Here is a 24,950-nt window from a genome sequence, read left to right on the forward strand (position 1 = left end):
CGCGCGGTGATTGACGTGATCCGTGCCTGCTAATCAGGTGAGGGCTCCTTCTCCAGCTGAGGCGGGAGAGCGGCGCCGGCTTTGTTCCCGCACTGTCGGGGCACGCGTTCTCTCTCCGGCACGACCGCCAGTCACCTTCCCGCCTACGAGCTGATTGTTCTGCAAGATTAGACCCGGTTACCTTATTATACTCCTGCACACAACAGAGTCCTCTCCCCCTCTACTTTAAAAAAGCCCGTGCAGGGGCTGCCTTCTTGTGCTTGGGGGGGTGGGGGGGGGTGCGGGTAAGGGGGATTTGAATTGCTAATGTCTAATCGGGGCGCCGCAGATGCGTGATGAATATTCTTGCAGCGCTGAACATGTCACTTGATGCGCTGACTGACAAGCCTCTGATTGCGGGATGATGGAACATTGGACCCTCTCCAGGTTCATGGGGAGGCCTTCCCCCTGCTGCGGAGAGCTATCTGATCGGTCTCGGAGGGCCGGAGAGCCCCAGGGGCCCAGCATCGTCGTGACAGCTCAGGAAATTGAGCTACCTGGATTTACAGCACAGCACAGCAGCGATCTCGGAGCCAGGGACATCACCACCACTGCTCCGAGAGGAAATCTGTACGCGTGCTTCTCCGCAAAGCTGGTCTGTCTCAGCCAGAGCTCTGTTTGACTCCCCAGGAACACGGTCTGGCAGCTTATAAGAGATTAATACAGTATGTCTTACAAGTGAAAATTCGGAAGTGTACAGTATATTGATCACGTCTTGCTGGGAAAAGGTAAAGAAGTTTTCCATCTAGCTTTGCTAGGCAGGATTTCCTAAACAAGGCGGCACCTTGGCGCAGTAGTCAGCATTGCTGCCTCGGAGCGATGGGGCCCTGGGTTCATTGTCAGACCTGGGCTACTGTCTGCATTAAGTTTGGATGTTCTCCACATGTCCATGTGGGTTTCCTCCCCTAGTCCAAAGACATATTGGTGGGTTAATTGGCTTCTGGGAAAATCGGCCCTGGCGTGAGTGTGAGTTTGTGTCCGTTAGCCCCGAGTCCCATCCGGGGTGAATCTGGCTTGTGCCTGTTGATTGCTGGCATAAGCTCTGCATCCCCCTTGACCATGAATTGAAAGAAGTGGCTAGAAATTGGATGGATTTGCTAAACAAAAATAAATAAGCCTTGTAAATTACATTTAAAATCTAGTCCCAACGTATTAGCTCAGTACGTATTAAAGGCATTATATAACTCTGAAAAAAAGAAAACAAACCCCTTGCACTAAACTATTATTGTACAAGTCTAAGATCCCAAGGTGCCCTGGTATAACATGGTCAAGGGGACTAGACATACAAATTAGCTTACACCTCATTCCACTGATGTCCTGCAGCCTCAGACCAGGAGTCACCATAATCACAAGTATCACATTTCTCATGTAAAAAATGTGCAAAAAGACTTTTCAGTCAAGAGGTAGCAATGGAACTGGCTAAACACAGTGGTTTATTTTAATGCTGTTCATAAGAAGAATGACAATGCAAAATATTGCTTGCTTTCACTTCTTACTCATATTTGTTAATTTCCATTATTATATTACAAGTTTGTTCTTATTTATTACAAGTGAAAGTTTTACACTTCACCTTAATAGCATTTGCAGTGGGGCTGGGGGACTGTAGAGCTGGTGTGCAGAAATATGAAGTCCCTATTGTCAGGCGACCAGTCAATGGGGAGACAGGTAAGCAAGTGACCTTTATGCTTTTGCTCTTCACACCAATTACCTTAATTATTGTTCTTAGTAAACAGGGGTGAAGGAACTGCAAGACTCTCCAGTGATCATGCAGTGCATGTGCGTGGTGTTTTCATTCGTGTTCCTGTTTTTTAGGGAACAGGTCAATGAGGAATTAGAAAGGTCACTTCAGATTGCTATTCCCTCAGGAATGCATTTGTTTGGAACAGTAAATCAAGGCACATAGGAGATAGTTGATTTAATCCAGTATATTGTGATAGAGAGGACTATGGGAGGGGTGAAGATGGGTGAGAAGCTGGTGGAGGGTATTTTCCAACATTTAGGATACGGGTGAATGCTAAGACATAGACAGTCTATGCATTTGCACAAAAATAACAATTACAGTTTAAAACGGCGCTGTACTGTACCAAAAAATGAAAATGAATATCAAGTTGACTGCTGATTGTCAAAACTGCTGTTTTGATATCTAGTGCAATAATCGGACTGCCCCAAACATGAATCTGGAATCCTACAATCCCAACACCTGCAGATGGTTCTTAATATGATTAATTTGATAATATGCGATTGTCTGATTTCTCAGAAATGTGTCTTGCACCCCAGCAGCTGTTATACACATACAGAAACTTATGAAAAACACACAAACAGTTCAACATCACATTAAAAAAAATTATACCATTACATAGCAGAATCAACCCATAACAGACAGCAGAATGACAGCACAAATGGGAACATACACTCTCAAATTCCCACTTAAGCTTTCAGCATTGGATTGACTACAATTTTTTAAAACAGCTGAGGTATTTGCAGCACTCTAGTTGGTTAAAACGTAGCAGACTGTCATGCAAATTTGTCAGTGATACTCTGACAGAAATTATTTGGTGAGCAATACAAATCCATATATACAATACAAATCCATATATACACAGTATACAAAATACTGAACAAGATATGAGCGGAACACAGCTCTAAAAAAGAATATGAATTAAGATTGGATTCATCTTCTCTGCGTTGGCATTCCAAACTTCCTCCTGCTTTGTACTGCAACATCAATTTTACAGAACGCATCAAACAATGTTTCTTTTCTCCTCCTAGCAATAAATACATAATATTTTATTGAAGACATCAATCTGGTAATAACACACTTCTATGTGATATTATTGATTGCTTTATTAAAAAATCCCACAGAGATTGTTTTATGGCCCTGGTGTAAATCATCTCAGTTTTTTTCCCTTCTGTGAATACACAGCTTTGTTAAGTGTTACGAGATATATGCTAATACATTTGAATATTTTATAGAAGCAGTAAAATCTGAAATCCATAATTTGTTAACGTATTCCGTGTAACAAACCACTAAAAGCCAAGCTATGAATACAAATGCAGATTTGCTTTGTTTAAAGGTAATCTGTCAGACTGAATCAACATAAAACTTTCTTTAAAAACCTTTAACTCTTTGACTACATCAGCAGAAGACCTCTTGGGTACCCAATCTGTACTCATCAAGTGAACATGATATAATATTACTTTCCATATAGCGCTTTGTTTTATCAAGTGATGTAAAAATCTAAAATTGCTTGACTTTTGCAGCCGAGTGCATTGTTATTTCATGTTTTGTGTCCTGTTAAGCGAGATTTTGCAATAAAATAACTAATCTATAACGAAAGCACCTAGAAAGAACGGAGACTAGTTGCATTGAGGAACTCAATGTCCTACATACAGTTTCTTGGTCAATTTCTTACAGTTTTTCCTTACATCGCACCAATAAATGGTCTGCTGTATAATTGGGATTCCATTGTAAAAGGAAATGAAATAAACGAATTCAACTGCCAGTGATCGACAAAACTGGAAGGAAATTCTTACGCTGAAACTCGGAGACCCTGTGCACTGAAACGGGAATTATTATAGAAGAATTCTGATAGACAAGTACCGGGTAGTGGCTAAAAACAAATGATACACAGTAAGGGAAATAAGAGTAGAATTCTAACGATAAGAGATAACCCTCTAACAACCGAATGCATAAGGTAGGAGCAAGTCAAATATTTAATGAAAACATATTTAATTCATTTTCTGAAAGAACTGCTACTTTTCAACTCCAATTCACAGTTTTAGGAAACCTCTGTAAACTCCTTTAAAAAGGAACCCAGGCATTATTGCACAAAATTTGCTCGGACTGGGCGATTGCATTTGTAGAAGTCCCACTTCAAATCTCAGGTACACAACGCAGTTTCGTGCAGAAAGGTCCCACAAAATGCAAGGACCGCTCTTTCACTCACTGTTCTTCAGCTTCTCACACAGACTCCTAAACGCCATCAGCGCAGCTCATGTACGGCTGACTCACTAAAAACAATTTATCGTTATTAAAATCCTGTGTTTACTCCCATGGGTAAAGGTTGCAGCATAAGAGGAGACACAAACAAGATGCCGTTCTCTCCTTGATCGTTTAGCAGCTTGCTAATTAACGAACATTCTCAAGATAATTAACGCCTTCAAAAATGATGAGAACTTACCAGCTGTGCGCCAATCAGTCAATGGGTGAAAAATACCGATAAGGCCCGAATCGATATTTGTATCATGCAGCTTTTAAATGAAAATCAAAGGCAGGCACAATGCAGACCTCCTGCGAAAAGAAAGATTGCACATCTTTTTTTTTTCTGATTGTGCAAGAGACCATGCTCACCTAATGCAAAAATAATGCTGAATAAATAATCAGTTTAATATATTTAGAGGTGCTCAATAGCAATTAACTGATATAATAGAAGGGCCATTCTGAAAAACTGTAATAGCTTAATGGCTACTATTTACACTTTAACAATCATTACCAGGACATGATTTTAAGTAGTACTATATGTCAGTATTAGGCTAATATTCATCTCACTTGTAATCAATAGCAATTTATTGGAGCTGGAGATAATTGCAGGCGGGAGAGCTAAGAGGAAGCAGCCCAGTTTTCCTGCCTATAAACAGATTGGACCAGGGATGTATTATCCACACAAGTCACAAATTATTTCCAGTTTTATGAGCTGCTATCCACCCTCTGGGAAACCAGCTCCAATGTGAATGCACCACAGGCTCCTGGAGGGACTGTCCTGTGCGAGGAGGCACTTTATTATCCTCGCTCAGCCAAGCCCTTTAAATCACCCATGGCAAGGGAACTGGAGCACTGATAAAGACTCCAATATTTGTCTATTAATTTCCTTGTTAACCATACCCTGAGAAACACTGCTCAGCGTCTGCCACACAATATACACAGCTTTGCCTTTCCAGTAGGTGAGCACGATTTTCATCGCACTTTAACTGTAATCTTAGTGATCACAACACAAGAACACGTTGCTATTACTCTTTTTTTTTGCCTGTAGATTTTTAACTCCCCATAAAGATTGCCCAAATCTTGAGTGTTTTAAAGGGGTGTAACCCTGGCGTTCTGGCCAAATTTCCCATTGGCCCTTACTATTAGGAGATGGCCTCCTAATCACGCCCATCTATGAACTGGCTTCATCGCTCTGTTCTCCTCCCCACTGATAGCTGGTGTGTGTTGAGTGTACTGGTGCATCATCCAGGTGGGTCTGTAAAGCGCTTTGAGTGGAGTGTCCAGAAAAGCTCTATATAAATGTAAGCAATTATTAGCATTATATTAATTATCATTAAATTAATCCCCCAAAAGTTTACTGAGTTTTCTTAAAGGATGCTGTTTCAGACTATGGTAGGTGACTAGCGTCTCTAAGTATCTAGACAAAGTGGGTAACACCTGGCACTGTAAACATCTCCAGCTTCAAAGCAAAGGGGAGGTTTGCTGTGATGTAGGGGGGGGGGTCCAGATTCAGTGACCTTAAAGTTGATCTTGGTTTACCTTAATTTGAATTCTTGGTAAATGATTAAGATAGATAAGACTTTATTAATCCCGTAGGGAAATTTATGTGTTACACCAGTCCAGCCCAAGACAAGCAAAAACAGACATTAGAATAGTTATAAAACAAAAGACAACAAAATAAATAAATAAAAAATAAATACATAGGTGTGTGCAAAATGTGATGATCATAGTCACTGTAAAAACAATGAAATATATGCAAAATGTGCATAGGTTTATACGGACTGATTGTCCAAAAAGTACAATGGAGCAAACATGCTGTCCATAGACGAGCAAACGAAGGGCTAAGAGTCCTAGCCTAGGGCAGCGTTATACACCCTGACAGCCGCCGGGAGGAAAGACCTGCGGAAACGTTCCCTTGAACACTGTAGCTGGAGCAGTCTGTTGCTAAAAGTGCTCCGCTGCCCAGTAACAGTCCCATGAAGCAGATGAGAGGCGTTGTTCATGATGGCTGTGAGCTTGGCTGTGAGCAATCAGCAGTCAATACAAACATCATATAAGAATGTAGGACAAGACAGGGGGAAAAGAGGCCAGACAAGACCACAAGAGAGATATCCAAGGTAAGAATGCCTTGTTCCAGATCACCCAGGAAGGCAAGATTGAAGCAAAGTATTTGAATCATAATAAGAGAGCTTGCTACTGTATTTTGTCGTTTTTAGGGAACTCTGATTTCCTGTGAACAGAATCCTCAGTTAAAAATGGCCTTTCCTGGCTAATGAGTGCATTTTTATAATAGGGTTCCCATTCATCTGGTGGCATCCGAGTTTACAGAGAGAGAGGTGTAACCTCAGGTTGAATTCTGTTTTGTTTAGAAGGTAGCTTATCTCTTATCTTTGGCCTTTGCAAGCATAAGAGTCTGAATACCTGGTAACAGGTATTGGGTTTTTTTCTGGGTGGTTGGGATTTTAGGCTTCTGGAACACTTTATTGTAAATGTGTATATAGAGTTACTGCATGTGTTTATGTTGTGTGTAGTGTACTGTGTATATTCATCGTTAGTAAATATTTAAGTGTGCCTGAATTATTACTCTTTTCACCAAAGCTGTGCCAGAGAACAAAGAATTAACGTGCCTCCAGCTATACCACCTTCTCAGGTATATTCTCTGGATAAAAATCATTTACAAACAGGGGTTATGATAATTTATTTTTAGTTATTGATTAATCAGATGTTACAATAGAGTATTCATTTATACTACAATTTCAAGGTAGGGGCTATTTCCTTGGTCTGCTTGCAGTGCAGTGGTATGCTATTATTTTAACAGGGCTTAGCCTGCTTCATAAACATGATCAGCAGTTGACTTTTGATTTGTGCTGCACTACAAGCATGAAGAAGGTTAAATGATGCAGATCATGGCATTTAGAAGAAACTGTACGTGTATATTCATACAGTACTTTCCTCCAAGAAAACGGGAATGCATATGTGAAATATTCTGTTTACCACACAGATTTGAAGTAGTAAATCCTCACCAAGCAGAAACAGCAGTAACTCACTGCGTCAGTGACAAGACGCACTGAAGGGAAACTGAGAGCTGAGGCCGCTTTTAGCATGAAAGTTTAAAGCACTGTCTCAATGGACTGCTTACTCTCCTGAACGCTGGAAAATGATGAAGTAAGAGCAATGAACAACTTGACAACAACATGTGAAAATCTGCTTCAAAATTTATTGTGGGATTTACAAAAGAAGCATCAGTGGCCCTTCTGTGAAAAAGAGAGGGTCAGCTCTTCTTGGACATGCACATGTTCTTCCATGCACATGTTCTGGGGGAAATATACTCCATATCATGAGGAAATACAATAAAAATATCGATTTTTACCTTTTGATAACAGATGTGAAATTTCTAAAACATCCACAACAGTGTTACACAGTGCATTGCTCTTAGCGCAGTACAGATCCTACCCAGTGGTCATGATTGCTTCATTATCTCTTCAACCTGTGCAAAGATTTAACAGTAAAATTCATGTCCGCAGACAACTGGTGCCTATGATCCTGCCACACCAGGACCTCTGGAATTCTGCGTTCTGTAGAACACCTTGATAGCTAAACCAGGGGGACTGCTTGCTAGTGGTGACCTCATTCCACAAGTCTCAGTATGTATGTATGAAGCTGATCTGCAAAGGCCTCCAAAGAAAACTGCTTTAAGACACGCTGTCTCCCAGCCTCACCCAGTTCCTGCCGGAGTCTCGGATCCCTAACGAACTTCTCCATAGCATCAGCGAAGCTCTGCGCTTGTGGCTCACACAGGAAGCCTGTTTCCCCATGCGCGATGGACTCCAGCGGCCCCCCTGAGTTCACAGCAATGACAGGGCAGCGCATATACATGGCCTCTACAGGCACGATGCCGAAGTGTTCGTTGCTAGGCGTGTACAGCACGCACGTGCTGTGGTGGAGCAGCGAGATCTTCTGCTGGTCGGAGAAGGAGCGCAGGAAGGTGACGCATCCTGAAAGCTCCAAGCGAGAGGAGAGGGCCTTCAGCTCCTCGTAGTGTTCCACGTTCTCCTGTACCCTCTCATCATAGCCCCCAGCCATCACCAGGTGGACCCGCCTCCCCTGCTCTGAGGTCAGCCTGCCCTGCAGCTCCTTCAGAGCTTCCAGAGCCAGGGGGAGGTTCTTCTTGCGTTCATAACGGTTGATGGACAGGAACACCCAGGTCTTGCTGTCCGGGACCAGGTGTCCCAGCTCCTCGGGCTCTGCGTCAAAGAGGACCGAGTTCAGAGAAGGGTAGAGGATGTCAGGGCGCACCTCAGATAAGCTCCTGAAGGTGCGTCTGAAGACCCCCGCGGTGAAGCGGCTGTTGACCAGCACGCAGTCGGCCATGCCTGTGGTGACCTCCTCCAGACGGTCGATGGGGGCGCGGTACAGCCACTTCAGCGCGGAGCGGCGTTGCGTCAGGAGCTGGTCGGGGAAGTGGCAGTAGAACAGCACCTTTTTCCGCCGCCTTGCCAGTCGCAGCACAGGGATGCAAGCCGATACCTAGCAGGGAAACAATCATAAAGCAGGCACACAGGCCATTGACATTGCTGTGTGCAGCTAGTAAGGTCTGAGGTACTTCTCAATCAACTCTGCTTCTAATAGTAAATGTTAACTACATATAGAAATAACAATTAACAATACTGATACAACATGAATAACCTGTAAACGCACAATATCATCTACCGTCTTCTCCAGGGTAGAAAACAAAGATTCTTACTCTAATCCTTACTTAGTGAAACAATAACACACATTACTTTGATCTATGTGCAAGAAGTAGCATCTCAGAAAAAGGCTACAGCATGTTACTGATTTTATCACAACCATCTAGTAATTAGGAGACTTTAATCATGCCAGATGGAAGGTATGGCATAATTGCTGCCACACATGAATTTTAGATTTTGTTAGGTCTATTTTGATAGACCTGATAAACAATAAGATTTAGTCCTATGTGGATCGAAATCTATTGTTTTACTTTCTTTTTTGAAGGCGTTTATAATGGACAGTAGTTTGGTACTTTGTCACAGAACACTGCAGGATAAGCACTATTTCTTTTTAATATGGTACAGTGATCTTCACTGAATTTCCAGTTTGTAGACTGAAACAACTGCTATTTTGTCACTAGGTTTCGAGTCTAGAATTGATAAAGCTCTGGAATTGTCATCCCCTGACTTAGATTAAGGCCTAACGAGACCTTACAAAAAAATAACACTAGTGGATCAACTGGAACTTTTGCACATGCCACATTTACCGTTTTATTTTTTTTTCAATCTGTAACATTCAGCAAATAAATAGTAACTGTGCATGAAAACTGGCAGAAATACAGTATGTCAAGTTTAAGTTTGTTCGCTGCAGAGGTTGTGTTAACTTCTTTTCACTTAGAAAATCAACGAAATATATAATTTGGCCAGGGGTGCCCGAACTTTTGCATGTAACTGTATACCTTAAAGAATATGCACACATTTTATTGAAAGGAGTAGGTAGTAAGGCAGTAAGGTAAGAAAGGGAAGGTGAAAGAGTCACCTGGTCACAGAACACCACATCAAACTCCACCCCACTGAGGAAGACGAGGTACAGTGCCACGTAGATCATGCGGATGTAGGCACAGAGGGCGTGGAAGTACCCACAGACGCTGGTGGGCAGCCAGTCCCCCACACAGACCACGGGCAGATCCCTGGTCTCAGAGAAGCAGTGCTGGGGGTCGTAGTGGGCGGTCCACAGCTGCACCCCACATCCCCTGGAGCGCAGGGCAAGGGCAGCGTCCACCACCAGCCGCTCCGCACCCCCGATCCCCAGGTCTGGGTGGAGAAACACCACGTTCACCATCCTGCAGGCGCAAAGCAACATTCCACAACATTCCAGTGAAAACACGAAGCCCCCGAGACGCTCGCACACGACACTCTCCTGTCAAAACAGCGGACAGATGAAAGAGAGTAATCCTTTCTCCCAGGGGGGTCACATCTTATTGCTTTACTTTCTATTCTAAACGTGTTTATAGTGGACAGCGGTTTATTCAATACAATCACACTGCACTGTCACACAACACCGCAGGATAAGAACCGTTGGATTTTAACTCATTCGTACTGTAAGACGTCTGTCGAGCAGCAACGAATGGAGCTCAGGCATCAGGACAAAAGTAAATGCAGAATGTAGTACCTCTGTGTGATTATTCAAGCACCGTTTTGCAGAGTTTAAACATCTGCCAAGGGGCGCAAGAGAATGTGGGAGGTTTTCATACAGTGAGCGTATACAGGCAGCTGGCCTGTTAAAAACTGCACAAGGAAGAAAAGCAATTTTATCCACGTGCAAATGGGGACGAAGATGGTCTTACAAACATGAGAGGCTGAGGATGAGAGAAGTCTGTTCAACCCACCAAGCTTGTTGGTAACCAAAAGTGGGGTTAAACACAACCCATAAAAATATAAGAAAAGGTCTTAGCCTTTTGGTTGGAACCTTTTATTCAAAAGGTTACAAATGAGAGGACAATCATTTGATTGTCAGGAAGACGATGATACAAGGGTCTTATCCAGCTGATTCTTGAGAAACAGCAGGGGCTTCAGCTTCAACAACATGGTTGGACAGTGTGTTCCACACATCTCTTCGTACAAAGAGTTATTTATGGAGAAATTCACTTACAAATGTGCTCCCTCTTAGTTTCTATTTGGGTCTAAAAGTCTTGGACCTAGTTTCCAAGCTGGGACTAATACATTTTGAAAGCCAGTGGAGGCCAGTGTATTTAAGCATCACATCAAAGAACGTTTACATTCTAGATCATTAGGTAATCAGGTTAGCAGTGGAATTTCAATGGTGAACATTTCAAACCATTTAATATTATACTAATTCCTATTGGAACCAACTGAAATATCATGACTCAATGGCACATTTTTCACAGTACAATTATTTGCAACGATAAACATAAAATAATTTAATTGGAACACAGTAACTTTTATTTAGATCATTTATTGCTGTGACTTAACTTTATAAACATAGGTACGCTGTACTATACAGTACACGTTTTAAAGTTCATTGTCTTTCTAAACAATTATTCAATAAATATTGGAAAATCAATCCAAGTATCTGATACGTGAAAAACAAAACAATAAAGGACGGGTAACTGTCACTCACTACACCCTGAAATTGCACTTCATAGTCACAATTATCCCAAACTAATCTGATGCATTTAAAAATTCTCCGTTAATAACAGAAATAAAAAATAAATGCATATCCTTTTGTATTTTGTTAAATAATTTAAGGAATCTTACCTTTTATTTCACAGTTTAATCCCTATGAATTAAATTGAAACAAACGAGATTTACTTTTAAAAAGGCATCAAATCCCACTTAACCATCCTCGTACAACTACTAGTCTTCACTGGAAATAGCAATAGGACACTATGCATGTTAAGACACCATTCTGGCTCAAGTATTCTGTAGACATAATATAAAGGATACGTTATAGTCAGAGCCAAAACGGCTCCAGTTTCACTTATCACGGTTAGTGTCTTTCCTGTGGATGGAGTTGCTATTTCAGAGGGACACATCATCTTATTCCGGGTAACGATCTTAGCTGTTGCCTGATGGACTAGAAAACTATAAAGTCATCTGAAAACTATGTAGCATTAAAGAAAAAAAGGGGTACTATGTTTTTTTAAAAAAAATGATTATAGAACAGATCTAGAGTTTGTACATTTCCTACTAAAATGTAAACAGTAAGTGGTATCTTTTTCAAAAACTCAGGCGGCGCCCAAGACAGCAAAGAGGGCCTTGGCGGTGCAGTCGTGGCCTGTTGAGCGGTGCGTCATCTTTATGAGATTTCCTCTTCATCTGCTGCTCTGAAGTAGGAGAGGCGAGCGAGTGTTGCGACTTCTGGATCCAAACATCTTTCGTGACAAGGATAATACAGTTTACATTAAATAAATCTTCAGGGAATACTTAAACATGGTGAGTATGATGCTTTGGTTTGTTTAGCTCTTTTTTTTTCTTTTGATGCAAGGAAAGTAAGACGGGGTTAATGGAGTCACAGTTCTTTACTTGGTACGTTGGAACTCCTGTTGATATAGTTTATATAGTGATCTGGCTGTTTGCATAGAGAAAAGAATCCAGTGTTAACTTGTTAACCGGCAGTTGTGTTGTTTTAGGACGAAATGCTCCTGGCAGTAATGAGGCTAGGCTCGTACAGAATATCGTTCGCTTGAATGTGCAGACGTGGCTTTTTCATGTGCGGAGCGTTGGTTGGAGTTAAACCAATGTGGGCTAAATAGGTTTGCTATAATCGGGGTTGGTCCCAAATCTTATTTTTTGCCCTGAATGTAAAAAAAGAATTGCAACTGGGGAATTGATTTGAAAGTGGAAATTACCCCGCCCAGAACAGAAAAACAACGAGCAAGTAACGTTTGCATGATGTGGGTGTAGAGTGTTTTGAAGACGGATTGTGTCTATGTTAGCTAAAATTGCTAACATAGACACGAAATTACTTTTGGCGCACTGGCGTGTTTGTTCGTTAGCTTTCCTGTCCCTTTTCTTTTTAAGGCCACTGTGATATATTCTGTGAGTGCGGTTCACGGAGAATTCCACATTTAGAAATATCAGTCTAGATGGGATACAGGTTAAGAGACTCTGCAGATTTCGAAATGCCAATGAATGCTGCACTTCAGTGGGGGGGGAAAACAGGTCTCCACCAGTTTATGCAAAGCGCAGTTACGTTTTGTTCCTGGTGTTTTCTCAGACCTTCCCTCATAAATCGTATTTAAAAACATCTATTGATTTGGATAACTATAAATGCACACTTTCTGGCAGGAATCCCAGTAGCAGTTGTCATGGAGATCAGTTATCTACCACTGATAAGTGCGCTTAGGTACAAAATGGGCTGTATTTACTCCTCTTTCATCTCATTAGTATTTGTTTTTATCCTCTGGCGTTTCAGATTAAAGATAAAATTAACAATCAGTATATTGCAACAGGTCCGAGATGGGTTGCTCTTGTACTTTGTCCTAACAGAGAAGTGTTAAAGGTATTTTCGTGCTTCTGTTTTCCAGCCTGGTCCTGCTGCAAGTGCTACTAGTGTCGGCGGCTCTGGCCGCTCTCCCAGCAAAGCAGTTGCCCCGAGAGCTGCAGGCTCCACAGTCAGACAGAGGTAACGCCACAAACGGTTATTGAGCCCTTCTTTTCCTTTTGTGCGTTAAAAGTGACAACAGTGCTGTTGTAGAGCTGAATAAACTGTACTGTATATGTAGTCAGCAGCCATATCACCCTGCAGTGCACAACTGGCAGCCTGCTGAAGCTCTGCAAGGTGTGAGCCTGGTCAGTACCTGGATGGGAGACTTCCTGGGAAAGCTAAGGTTGCTGCTGAAAGAGGTGTTAGTGTGGACTAGTAGGGAGTCTGCAGTCTGTGTGGGTCCTAATGCCCCAGTATAGTGATGGGGTCGCTATACTGTAAGAAAAGGCGCTGTCCTATGGATGAGATGTAAAACCAAGGTCCAGACTTTCCATGGTCATTAAAAATCTCAAAAAGAGTAGTGGAGTTATACCCTGATTTCCTGGCCGAATTTCCCCTGACCTTCACCAATCAATGGCCTCCAAATAATCCCGCTCTCTCAATTACTATGTTCTCCTCCCCACTGATAGCCGATGTGTACTGGCACACTTTGGCTGCAGTTGCAACATCCAGGTGAGGGTTACACATTACTTTGTAAAGTGCTTTGAGTGGACTATATGAAGTACTATGTAAGGCACATCTTCTTAGGGAAGTCGCCGTTTCAGTTGTGTGAGTGTACTGGCTCAGCGGTGCTCCAGATCCACAGCCTGTTCTTCTGACGCTGAAATGTGTTCTTGTGCAGGAAAGCCACCAGCAGTGGCACGAGGAGCGCGGGCCGCGGGGCTACTTCCGCTGGCACCGGGGGCATGTGGCGCTTCTACACGGAGGACTCGCCCGGGCTGAAAGTGTGAGTGTTTGCTGACTACACGGGGACGCAAGAAAGCACACAGGCACAGGACGGCCAGGTGGCTTACCTGGCCCGCTATAGGGGGGTAGCTAATTGATCTGAGGATCTTGTTCAGCTGTTTATTGAAAGGGACACAGGTGCTCGCTTTGACAGCAGGACGGAGTGGCTTGTTCCAGACTCCCACGAGGACTGGAACCAGGGGTGAGCCAGTATTGCTGTGTTTCCTTCTTTAGAAGCTTTCAAGCCCTTGTCATGGTGCTTTTGGTCATTCTCCCACAGTCCTGGGAATATTTATAGTTCACAGGTTCCCACAGTGGTTCATGAAGTACGCTTTCTGAAACGCCTCATGTGTTTTATTTGGGTTGGGGGGGGGGGTTGCAGAAAAAGTACTTAAAGGTCATGAAGTTTCCGGAAGTAATTGTACGAGGCTGTCGTAATGTGGATGGAGAACACAACCCAAGGAAACTGGGTCTAAAGTAATTGCTTACATGGTTTAAATTCTGAGCAAAATCGCTGACCCAGCCTTTCAAAATGATTGAGTTACCTATTAGCTAAGAAAATAAGAACAGCAGCTGCAAGGGGTTCAGTTTTGATTGATGTCAGAGTTTTTTGTGCTTGCAGTCCATTGTCGTGTGGGTTTGTCTGCTGTAGGCACCTCAAAAAAAAAAAATCTGTTCAATCTGTTAGGATACCCTGGCCCCACCCAGCTGTGAGCAGTGCAACAGTGACCTGCCACGTTTAAGAAGTACCCCCTCTTTTTTTTTTGCTATTTTTTGTGATTTTAGAAAACTTCTAAAATGAACGATTTAAACTGCCCCAGCGACACAGATGTTTAGCACCCACTGATTTACTGTTAATTGATGCCTTAAACACTGTAATGAGCTCTCGTACTTTACTAGAGAACTGCTGCCAGAAAGCTTAATTAGAGAATAAAGGTCACATCAATTAAAGTCTAGAGGAAGATCCTGGTAATCATAAGGTTGTAATAGTGTACTTAGTGACCAGGACTGCCGCTTGTGACACCGGGGACCACAAGTTATTCCATTTATAAATTAGCTAATTAGCTGGGCACTCTTTATCATGCTTCAGATGATAATACAATTTTCTTTCTTTATTAGTCTGTTATTTTCCTATTATTTACTTATATTTAAAGATTACTGCATCGCTGATACAGTTGAAGAAAACTGAATGTGCTCAGTTTAGCTTTTGTATTTTCACTGTGCTGCAGGCTTCTACCTAAAGAATATGATTTAAAGGGCAAATGCAAGAAAATTAACCTGAAATTTTAGCCTAAGCCAGAAACTAGCAACTCCAATCTACAGGAACTAGAATACTGCAGGATTTACAGGTACTTTTCAATTAATAAGTTAAGGGAAAATGTGATGCTCAAATAATGAATTAAATAAAGTGAAATGAAAACTATCGTGTTGCTCATCCCTCATTTAAGCCATTCAATATCCAAACTATACAATTTGACATGGTTTGTTGACTGTTCCAAAATCACTGTTGTGATTTGCTGTTCCTTTTAATGTTAGTACGATTGTAGGGTTCATTTTTTTAAAAAACAGCATTTCAGATTTTGTTCTCTGCAGTAGTTTTGTTTTTATATAGACCTTGCTTTTTCCACTTGAAGAAAGTATTGGCGATGAAAGATGTTGGGAGTGTTGAGAATATTGAATATGTGTGGTACCACTCCACACAAAGGAACAGCTGGAACTGTTCATAGAGTCAGAAACACAAGGTCCTAGCTCATGAAATAGCAATATAGGTTTCCCACTACACATTTGTTGGTTTCTTATTCTTAGCAATTGGAAATCAAAAGCCTTTTGGAGAAACTGAGATCTTAATGACCAGGTCAAAGAATTAAAAAACTTTAAAAATGTATACAATCATGGAAATATAGCTATGCTAGCACATTTAGAACTACAAGTGAATATGGCTCATGACTGAAAATTTGAATTTATAAAGGTGAGTTGTTTTGTTTGCCCCAAGGCTATAGAAATGTCCCTGCTTTTTTTCTTATTCTATATAATAGTGTGGCATATTTCTAATTGGGTTGAACAGGTCATTTTGTACAAAACATAACACACTGTAGGCTGCCACTACTGGCAAGCCTATTCATAATTAAACTGCAGTTCTAAACCTATTAGGTCATAGCATAACATCGGTAGCTCAAGAACACTTCTGTAATGTCATACTTCTAATATAAAACTACTACTGTTGGCCCTCATTAGACTGCGAAGTTGCCTTCTTCTAGTGTAATAGGAAGAGGTACTTATACTGATCTGTTCTTGGACATCAGGTTCTTTGTAATGTCCATGGAGAAAGCTTTGAGCAGAGAAAACTGAAAAATGCTGCATTTTATCACTATTAGAAGTCAGTTCTGTTTTAAAAGAGATAACTGAAATGGTATAAGTGTAGTCTGAGTTTCCCTGCATGGGTTAGCCCATGCTCACTTTTCACACAGCGATCTTGTCTTTTTTTTATATCTTTACCCACTTGACACATGATTGTGCTGGCAATAGGTAGTTCATCTTCATTGGTAAATCTGGTTCGTCTTACCTGCCACTCACCTGTAGGGTGTCTGATGGCACTTGAAGAACAAAGTGTTGATGTCGAAGGTTTTTCTGTTCGGCTTATTGGAGATGGGACCTCAGTGTGAGAGGCCACTCATGCATTCGGACAGCAGTCGTCATGACCAACCTAAAATGACCTGCATACTTTTTCACTGGTGAAAGGTAACAGAATATTGTAAAATATTTTCTGTTAAACTTCTGGTTTCCTCTTCCATCAGTTTCTTCATTTCAGCTGAAATGAAAGACAGAATTGTAAGGGTGCCAGTACTGTATTTGTTAGTCTCTGCAGAGCTGATGTATTGATCTCGGTTCTGTTTTCTCCTCTTTTATGAGGGCTGTACAGGTTAAGCTTTTTAATTACCACTAGGTGTCTCTGTGCATCAGTATTTGTTAGTTCAGTTCAGGTTAACTAGGTCAATTATATGTAATGTGATCAGGGTGTCCAGAATCTATAGTGCTGTGTGGAATGCTGTCTAATTAGAGTTTTTGTTTATTCTTTTTCTGAGTTGGTAAAGCAGTTATTTTGCTGATGCCTGTACTTCTTGTCCACGTCAATAGTTTCAATGATGCCATGCAGTCTGAGCATTCATCCCTGGTCCAGGGAAACATGATGTTTTATTAATACGATGATAATTGTCTTAATAGTTTGCCTGCATCTCTACATTATGTATTTCTGGTAATTATTGTTGAACATATTGGATTATTCGTCTGGGTTTAAGAGTTCACTTGCATTGTGTTGGTGAACAGGTGAGGTGACCACAGCTGTTCTGAAATGCCCACTGAACTGTATGTCTTCTGTCTTGCAGGGGCCCTGTTCCAGTGCTAGTCATGAGTCTCCTCTTCATTGCATCAGTTTTCATGCTGCACATCTGGGGGAAATACACTCGCTCATAAACGAACACCCTCTCCACCTGGCTTCTTAACTCACCGGACCCGGACCAAAACCTTTCTGTAGTCCTAACTCGCCGACTGGAAAAAAGTGTCACTCTCTTTCGCAAGTGAGCTTTAAGTGGAGTAATGAACACTACCACCATGAACACTTCATGCATGCGAGAAGGTTTAATGAAATGATTTGTTTTTATTTAAAGGCTTCCCTACCATATTAATTTAGTTTCTCTCACTTTTTGTCCACAAAAATTCAATATTTGTGAACATCATTTGTACAAACTGTGTATTTCTGTACAATAAACATTTCTTCCTAATTTGGTACTTTTCATTGAAAACAGTTACAGACATTTAAACAATTTTAGTAGCAGAAAGAAGTAGATCTTATGTAGATTTCTATAAATCCCTGTTTTAAAGAAATGGTTACCTGCCGCATGCTTACACGGACCATACATTATGAATTAACGCAGAGGAAATATCGAGAATGTCACTGAGCTCTTCCTTCAGTTCTTGAGATTCATCCATCCCACCTTCTTGCGTTTTAATTTTATCAAGAGGACTTCTTTTGAGTAGTTTGTTGCGCTGTCTGATACGTACCCTAATCGGCAAGGTCTTTCACCATAGCAAACCTCTTAATCTACTCATTTGAATTATTTGCTTTTCTTATCCCCCAGTTTACCGAGTTAGCGTAACTATGAAACCTGCAGGAATAGAGGTGGGCTATGTAGTATAGAAAACATGTAAAAAACCTTCTCAACTGTCATTAAAACAAACACTTCTCATAAATGTAAGTGACTTCCTTCAAGAAAAGTCTGTTTTTAGGTTTTTAATTCCAAAAAAGTTTAAGCTTGTAAGTAAGGTAGCAGTGATTGTATTTCACTTGCCATAAATTGTATGCTTTGATTTAGGGGTTTTACTTTGATAAATCATACACACTACAGGAGGACATGCTCTCTGTTCATCATGCTGTATGCTTTGTTTAGGTCGGTAATTTAACTGACTGATGCTTTTATCTAAAGCAATTTATATTTATAAAGATCTGTATTGTATGGCTGCAAACTGCACAAATGCTGCCTAAGAGCTCCAAAAGCAATCTCTCAAACTGGAACTAGTAGCCTTCTTCAAGTCCAGAGCCTTAGCCCCTAATGTGCATTTCTGCTGAAATATTTCACAATGAACCCATGATGAATACAGTAATCCAGTTCATCTTGTCCCTGATCTGCACATAATGAGTCCAATCAAAACTAAACTACCACCTATGCCATGACAACATTGAATATATACAGACCTCTTTGAGGTTTGATCTGCTAATGCTTGATTTATAGGGCCATTTTTGTAGTGCTCCTTAGTGCCACTCTGTTTCAGAAAATATTCAGAAAACACCTCAGTGATGTGCCAGCTGTTCCATTCCTCGATGGACAGGGCAGTAAGGTTGCCACTTGTCTGAGTGGTGATACACAGGGAAGGAGATCAGCATGCTTGAAATGCCAACCCCCTCCAACAAAAGAATTGTTTGTGGTAACACAGGACATGTGGGGCTCCGGGTGTATTTCCAGCTGAACTGTGTTCATAATATGCTCTGATATTCAAAAATTGATCCAGAATTGATTACTGGGAACAAATGACAGGTGACACAACATCATTTTTTTCACATTGCTCACAGGGCAACGCTTGAAAGTTAGACGTACAAGCTTGTAGTTATATCATCCTGCAACTCACAACTGGCCATCCCCTGAAGCTCAGCAGGTGTAAACCTGACCAGTACCTGGATGGGAGACCTCCTGGGAAAAGCTAAGGTTGCTGGTGGCAGAGGTGTTAGTTGGGCCAGCAGGGGGAGCTCACCCTGTGGTCTGTGTTGGTCCTAATGCCACAGTATAGTGACAGGGACACTATACTGTAAAAGGTGATGTCCTTCAGATGAGATGTAAAACCAAGGTCCAGACTTTGCATGGTCATTAAAAATCTCAAAAAGAGAAGAGGTGTTATAACTCCAATGTCCTGGCCAAATATCCCCCTTACCTTTACCAATCATAATAATTCCCATCTATCAATTAGCTTTATCACTCTTCTCCTCCCCACCGATATCTGATGTGTAGTATTGCATACTGGGATTATTATTAGCGTAAGGAATTGTATTCTTATTATTTATTCTTGTTATAATTATACCTGTCTAAGAAGAACAAATTGGACCAGCATGGCTTCTGGGCAAGTTTAATGCATTATGGTGGTGTCCTTAATCTAATAACTGTTTAATTGTTTGTGTGTTCTGTAGTATACTGACAAAAAAGTGATCACTTGTTAAAAAAAGCTGTGTAATCGTTTGATTGCAAAGTGTTATTTTCACCTTTTATTGTTTATGAGGTGTTCTTTAATGGGAAGATGCTCATCTCATAGGAAGGAAAGCTGGCTGTTTACAGTATATTGTTCCAACAGACATAATGACCAAATGATACAGTACCTCAGAAGGTGTCTTGAAAAAAAGGCATAAGAGTAATGAGCTCATTTTTGTGAGTCTTTTATACAAAATGTTCAGTCTGTGCTTGGGCAATGTGCAACATCCAGAAAGATCCTACAGAGCCTAACCAAGCGTGATCATTTTCACAGCTTCCAGTCAATCAGGGCTATCCAGTCCTGGTTCTGGAGGGCTGGTGTGTCTGCACTTTTTCACTTCGACATGGCTGTTAAAGAGCAGAATCACCTGGTTACTGACTTAACTGGACTGATTTTACAGTTTCTCCCAGGTCTCCAAGTGTTGCTGCTTAAAGAGATGTGGAAAACCCTGCAGACACTGGCCCTCCAAGATCGGGATTGGACATTCCTAAAGTAAATGCTAAGATGAATAGCTGCATTTCTCAAGACACTGAAGTAGTTCTACTAGTTAGTAAATCTTGCATTCATTTACAATATATTGTAGTATATTAAAAAGGATACAAATGATAGGAGGTCATTTAGCCCATCAGCCCCAAATATCTCATCCACCTGTTTCTTGAAAGAATACAGGATTATGGATTCCTCAATATTGCAGGGTAGCCTGTACCACACTCCAACACAGACGAAGATTTTTCTCGGATTTAATGATGATTCTAGGTATTTGTTACCCGTGTACTCCAATTTCACTGGATTCTAAAGAAGTCCAATTGGTTAACTTTGGCAATGTCTTTGAGGACTTTGAACACTTGGGTTAGGTTCTCTTCTCTGCTCAGGGCTAAAAAGGGTCAGTTCCTTTAGCCTGACGATGTCAATGTGAGGTATGTGTATACCTCGGGCTGGCAAAGCAGCAACAAGAAATAACACAATGCAATTTTCAAGGCAGGTGACACCACAGGTTTCACACAGGTTTATGCTACATGAAGTCGACAAGTAGCAGCATCTCAGAATCGGTGAGAGGAGGGATGAAAACAATGTCCTGAAAAATAAGGGAGTATAGTGTGCTGCCTGGACCTTGACTTTATGACACGATTTGCTTCCAGGAAGCAGTTGACATCCTAACAGTGGGTGGGGTCCTAGCCATAGGATGTGAACATACAACATTTATTCTTCACATTGAGACAATCACCACAGGGAACAGAAGTAACCAGAAGAAATGCGGAGATCTTGGAATGAAGTTTTGCCGGTATTTGTACAATTAGCAACTGATAATTCTGTGCCAATAGTACTATTGAATATTGTTGTTGTATGAGTGGCTCACAAATCAGAGTTAATGAAATGGAAAAGATGGAAATTCATTGTTGAATTTAATATTGACTGGACTCAGCATGTGTCAGAAACATATATAACAGTGGTGCCCGAGCAATGGAGCAAACTAAGGAACATTCTAACTGTCCTCACCACTTATCTCCAGTATGAGTATTGTTGAGTTTTTCCTTTTGTTTTTGCAGAGTTAAAAAGGCAGACAAAGCTCTCCACACACAGGGACAACAATGATCAACCATCATGCCCTGGTGAAAAACGTCCAAAAATGTCTTGCTGGAAACAAAAGAAATCCCACTGAGCCATTAATCATTTAGTTTTATTTTCATCATTGGAAACAATTATCTTTGAGAAGGTGGCTTGGTAGCACTTAGATTGGCTGTTATCATTTCAGGCTCCCATTGACCATTGAAAAAGTAATAAATTGGAAAAACAAAAGAAGACTTGATAGCATGCTGTGCATAAATATCAGCTGTGATGAGGTTTCACTTCCTAATCACTAGAGATAGTTAAAGTAACAGAAAGGTTTTTTGACAGTCTTGTGCAATCATTTTTTTAAAACAAAATAAACTTTATTCCACAATAATCATAGTAATATTCACCCCTTACACTTAAATAGCACTTCTTTGCATATCTGCTCAAAGCACCCACCTGGATGATGCCATAGTGTGCCAGTACACATCAGCTATCAGTGGGGAGGAGAACAGAGTGATGAAGCCAGTTCATAGAGGGGGGCCAAGATAAGTGAAAGCCAGGACACAGAGTTAATACTACTGAACTTTTCAAGAAACACCCTGGGATTTTTAATCACTACTGAAAATCAGGACCTTGGTTTTACATCTCATACAAAGGATGGCATGTTTTTACAGTATAGTAACCCTCTATATATACTGGGGCATTAGGGCCCACCCAGACTTCTTTTGGCTCCACTAACACCTCTTCCAGCAGCAGCAGCATTCACTTTCCAAGGAGGTCTCCCATCTAGGTACTGACCAGACTCACACCTGCTTAGTTTCAGTGGGCTACCTGTTGTGACTTGCAGGGTGATATGGCTTCTGGCTATTTGAAAGTTACAGTTTACCAATCTTACAATAAGTATGACTCTAACATTACATCTCTATCAAAGAACATCTTTAAAGGGTGATTGTCCGTTCTCAATCAATTCATTCTGCAAGTGGTTGGTGGGGCTAAATTTGCACAATAAGAGTCCTTCCAAGCCTACCAATTCTTGCATTCCATGTCTCTTTATCCTGTCCTGGCTCTGAAACTGTGGTTTTCCAGTCCTCCTCAAGGGAACAGGTTTTCTTCCTTGGTCCTTGTACAGGGCCTACAGTCCTTACTGTATTGTAAAAAATGACATAATGCAAGGCCCCAGTGAGATTTGAACTCACGACCCCTGGTTTACAAGACCAGTGCTCTAACCACTGAGCTATGGAGCCTCACCTGCTTCTAGGACTTCAGTCAGACAATATGAAGAACACACCCCACATACCCACAGGTATATTTACACATCACGTCACTGCCTTTGTTGTCAGTGTGACACTGTATAGCTGAAACACACGTCATTGAGGAAGTTCTCTTGTCACTGGTGAATGCGAATATCACTCATCCTGGAACAGCAGCTTGGAGAGCTGTGTCTGTGTGGGTCAAGCCAGATGTGTGTCACTCCTGTATGTGTCACAGTGAGATGGGAAGGACACTGACATCTCCGAGTATCTTGAGGGGATCTACTGATTGTTGAGGGGGTCAAAGTGTCCATATGGCACCACCATATTCTTTGATATGGCAGGCAGCTGAGCAGAGCTCCTCAAACTCTGCTCCTTTACCACACTGCTTGTAGCCTCCTGTTGAGCAAAAGCCAGTGCTCACTGTCCATCATTGTAAGAGTCTGGTGCAGAGCAGTATGTGAAAACAAAATAATAAATAATGAATGTGAACCAGAATATTCTGTATTTTCGCTTTCCAAATCACACAACCTTTCAGTTCCTCAGTTGCATTAATATGGCAAAGGAACAAGTAATAGGTTTATTCCATTCCAAACCATATTCCATATTCCATATTCCATTCCAAACCTATTACTTGCTCCTTTGCAGCCTACGCATGCTGACGCAGCTACCCACCTGAATTAATATGGCAAAGCAATGTTGCTCAGTTTTAAATATTTATTGGAAACTCTTATGCTATTGAATTACAAGGGAGAATGCAAAGAAAAAGTATATCAGCAGGCCCCAGCGAGGTTTGAACTCACGACCCCTGGTTTACAAGACCAGTGCTCTAACCACTGAGCTATGGAGCCAATCCTACCTGCTGCTTCCCTGTCAGGAAGTATGAGGTACACACCCCAGGTGAAGGTGTGTCAGCCAGGGTGAGTTCCACATCACCACTTTCATTGTCACTGAGACACTGTGAGTAGTGTCAGGATACAGACTGCACACGTTTTGTTATGATTCTTTTGTACCAGATAAATAATTATTTCAAGTCACAAATAAAGGTCAACAAAGATATTTATTATTTAGTGATTTAGAATAAACACAGCAATGCTCTTTGTATCATCCAAGAAATTGCTGATGAATGCAACGAGTGCTGCTAAAGCAGTCATTAGATGAGCATTTTAGTAAATCGCCATCCAGAGAGTCTTTTTCATTCAGGAAATGCCACCATTCAGCACAGAGCTTTACCAAAGCATGCTTTAGTCCATTTGCAGAAGCTGCTGCAAACATATGTTGCACAATTTTGTTCATGTTTAAACGTAAGAAAACACAAATGAGAAGACATTTGGCACATTGGTTGCATGAGTCTTAAAGAACATGTGGTTTTAATTTTGAATACACTGTACAGAAACTACTGGTTTTCAACCATCTGTTCTTGTCCTTCTATAATGAGGTGCCCTTCATGCTGAAGCATTCCAGATCCCAGGAGTATGATATGATCCAACTATAAGCCAGTGAAAGCCGATTTAAAACAATATGTTCTCTTTCGACAGAATGCAACCCAGTGTTTTGCCCCTCCCAATATAAATCAGGATGAATTTCTATAAAGCACAATTACTAATGTCTGTAGTCTGCCCAGATTGAAGGTGGTGACTAAGAGTTTTACAGTTTCTGATCTGAAAACACCACAGTGAACATCTCAGAAGTATGGGATAAGTAGATTTGGATGGACAATTGAGTGCCAGGAAAACAGCATCAACAACCTTAAGAGCCTAAAGGACTACTCCAATTCTGAGTGAGGTGTTAAGAATGAAACAGCTGGTTCTGGCACAATTATACAACTACGTAAAGCAGTAAACAACAAAGGGTCGGCATAAAACTTAAAGGAATTGCTTCAGATCTCTTCAGCCCAAAAGTATTTACCTTTTATTTAATGCCAGGGGAGAATGTAGTTAAAAATTGGACTGCATGAATGGATGTACTAATAAGTTCATTTTTATTCATATTGTCTTGAGGTCTTGTATATAGTTATTTACCTCTCATTTTGTTAACATGGAAGATTTCACATAAGATTTTGCTAGTCATTTCTAGATAGAAAAGGCCCTGAGATTGTGGCGGTTTCCATGCTGTTAAGCTATTTTGGATAAGTTTGAGTAGGTAGTCAGGCTGCAAAGGTGCAGGTAAAAATGTATTCTGTGCTAAAAGGAAAAGAAAAGAGACACAACCTTTCAGCTGTGGAGACTTCTTCAGGTGTGTGGATATCCTGGATGCTACATCTATACCCCTGACTTGACGGAGGCACATAAAAGCAGAAACAGAAAAGGCATCTTGTTCTAGTGTATAAGAAAAGTAGCGATAATTAAGCCCTTTTGTCTATAGACCTA

The 24,950-nt window shown here is 41.2% G+C and overlaps 2 protein-coding genes and 2 non-coding genes across 5 annotated transcripts; 1 reads left to right on the forward strand and 3 right to left on the reverse strand.

The window, feature by feature from the left end:
- Positions 1-7,225: 7,225 nt before the first annotated feature.
- On the reverse strand, positions 7,226-11,446 carry alg2 (ALG2 alpha-1,3/1,6-mannosyltransferase). Of its 2 annotated transcripts, none has more exons than XM_088929210.1 (3): positions 11,308-11,446; positions 9,569-9,843; positions 7,226-8,548 (listed from the first exon to the last, which is right to left on the reverse strand). In XM_088929210.1, the coding sequence occupies exons 2-3, from the start codon at positions 9,635-9,637 to the stop codon at positions 7,649-7,651; spliced, it is 969 nt and encodes a 322-aa protein (XP_088785336.1). In that variant the 5' UTR covers positions 9,638-9,843; positions 11,308-11,446; the 3' UTR covers positions 7,226-7,648. The 2 variants fall into 2 exon arrangements, with proteins under 2 accessions (XP_088785336.1, XP_088785335.1); XM_088929209.1 differs by having other exon boundaries at positions 9,569-9,872.
- A 404-nt stretch (positions 11,447-11,850) lies between these two features.
- Positions 11,851-17,760, forward strand: sec61b (SEC61 translocon subunit beta). The gene is made up of 4 exons (XM_088928844.1): positions 11,851-11,985; positions 13,080-13,177; positions 13,881-13,985; positions 17,368-17,760. Exons 1-4 carry the CDS (start codon positions 11,983-11,985, stop codon positions 17,453-17,455), a joined length of 294 nt encoding a protein of 97 aa, XP_088784970.1. The 5' UTR covers positions 11,851-11,982; the 3' UTR covers positions 17,456-17,760.
- Positions 17,761-22,502: 4,742 nt separating this feature from the next.
- trnat-ugu (transfer RNA threonine (anticodon UGU)) lies at positions 22,503-22,575 on the reverse strand. The gene has a single exon. It is a non-coding gene; the product is annotated as a tRNA-Thr (tRNA).
- Positions 22,576-23,359: 784 nt separating this feature from the next.
- Positions 23,360-23,432, reverse strand: trnat-ugu (transfer RNA threonine (anticodon UGU)). Its single transcript has one exon. It is a non-coding gene; the product is annotated as a tRNA-Thr (tRNA).
- Between the last annotated feature and the right edge of the window lie 1,518 nt (positions 23,433-24,950).

This window comes from Atractosteus spatula, chromosome 12 (genome assembly GCF_055471065.1).
Source record: "Atractosteus spatula isolate fAtrSpa1 chromosome 12, fAtrSpa1.hap1, whole genome shotgun sequence".
Taxonomy (NCBI): Eukaryota; Metazoa; Chordata; class Actinopteri; order Semionotiformes; family Lepisosteidae; genus Atractosteus; species Atractosteus spatula.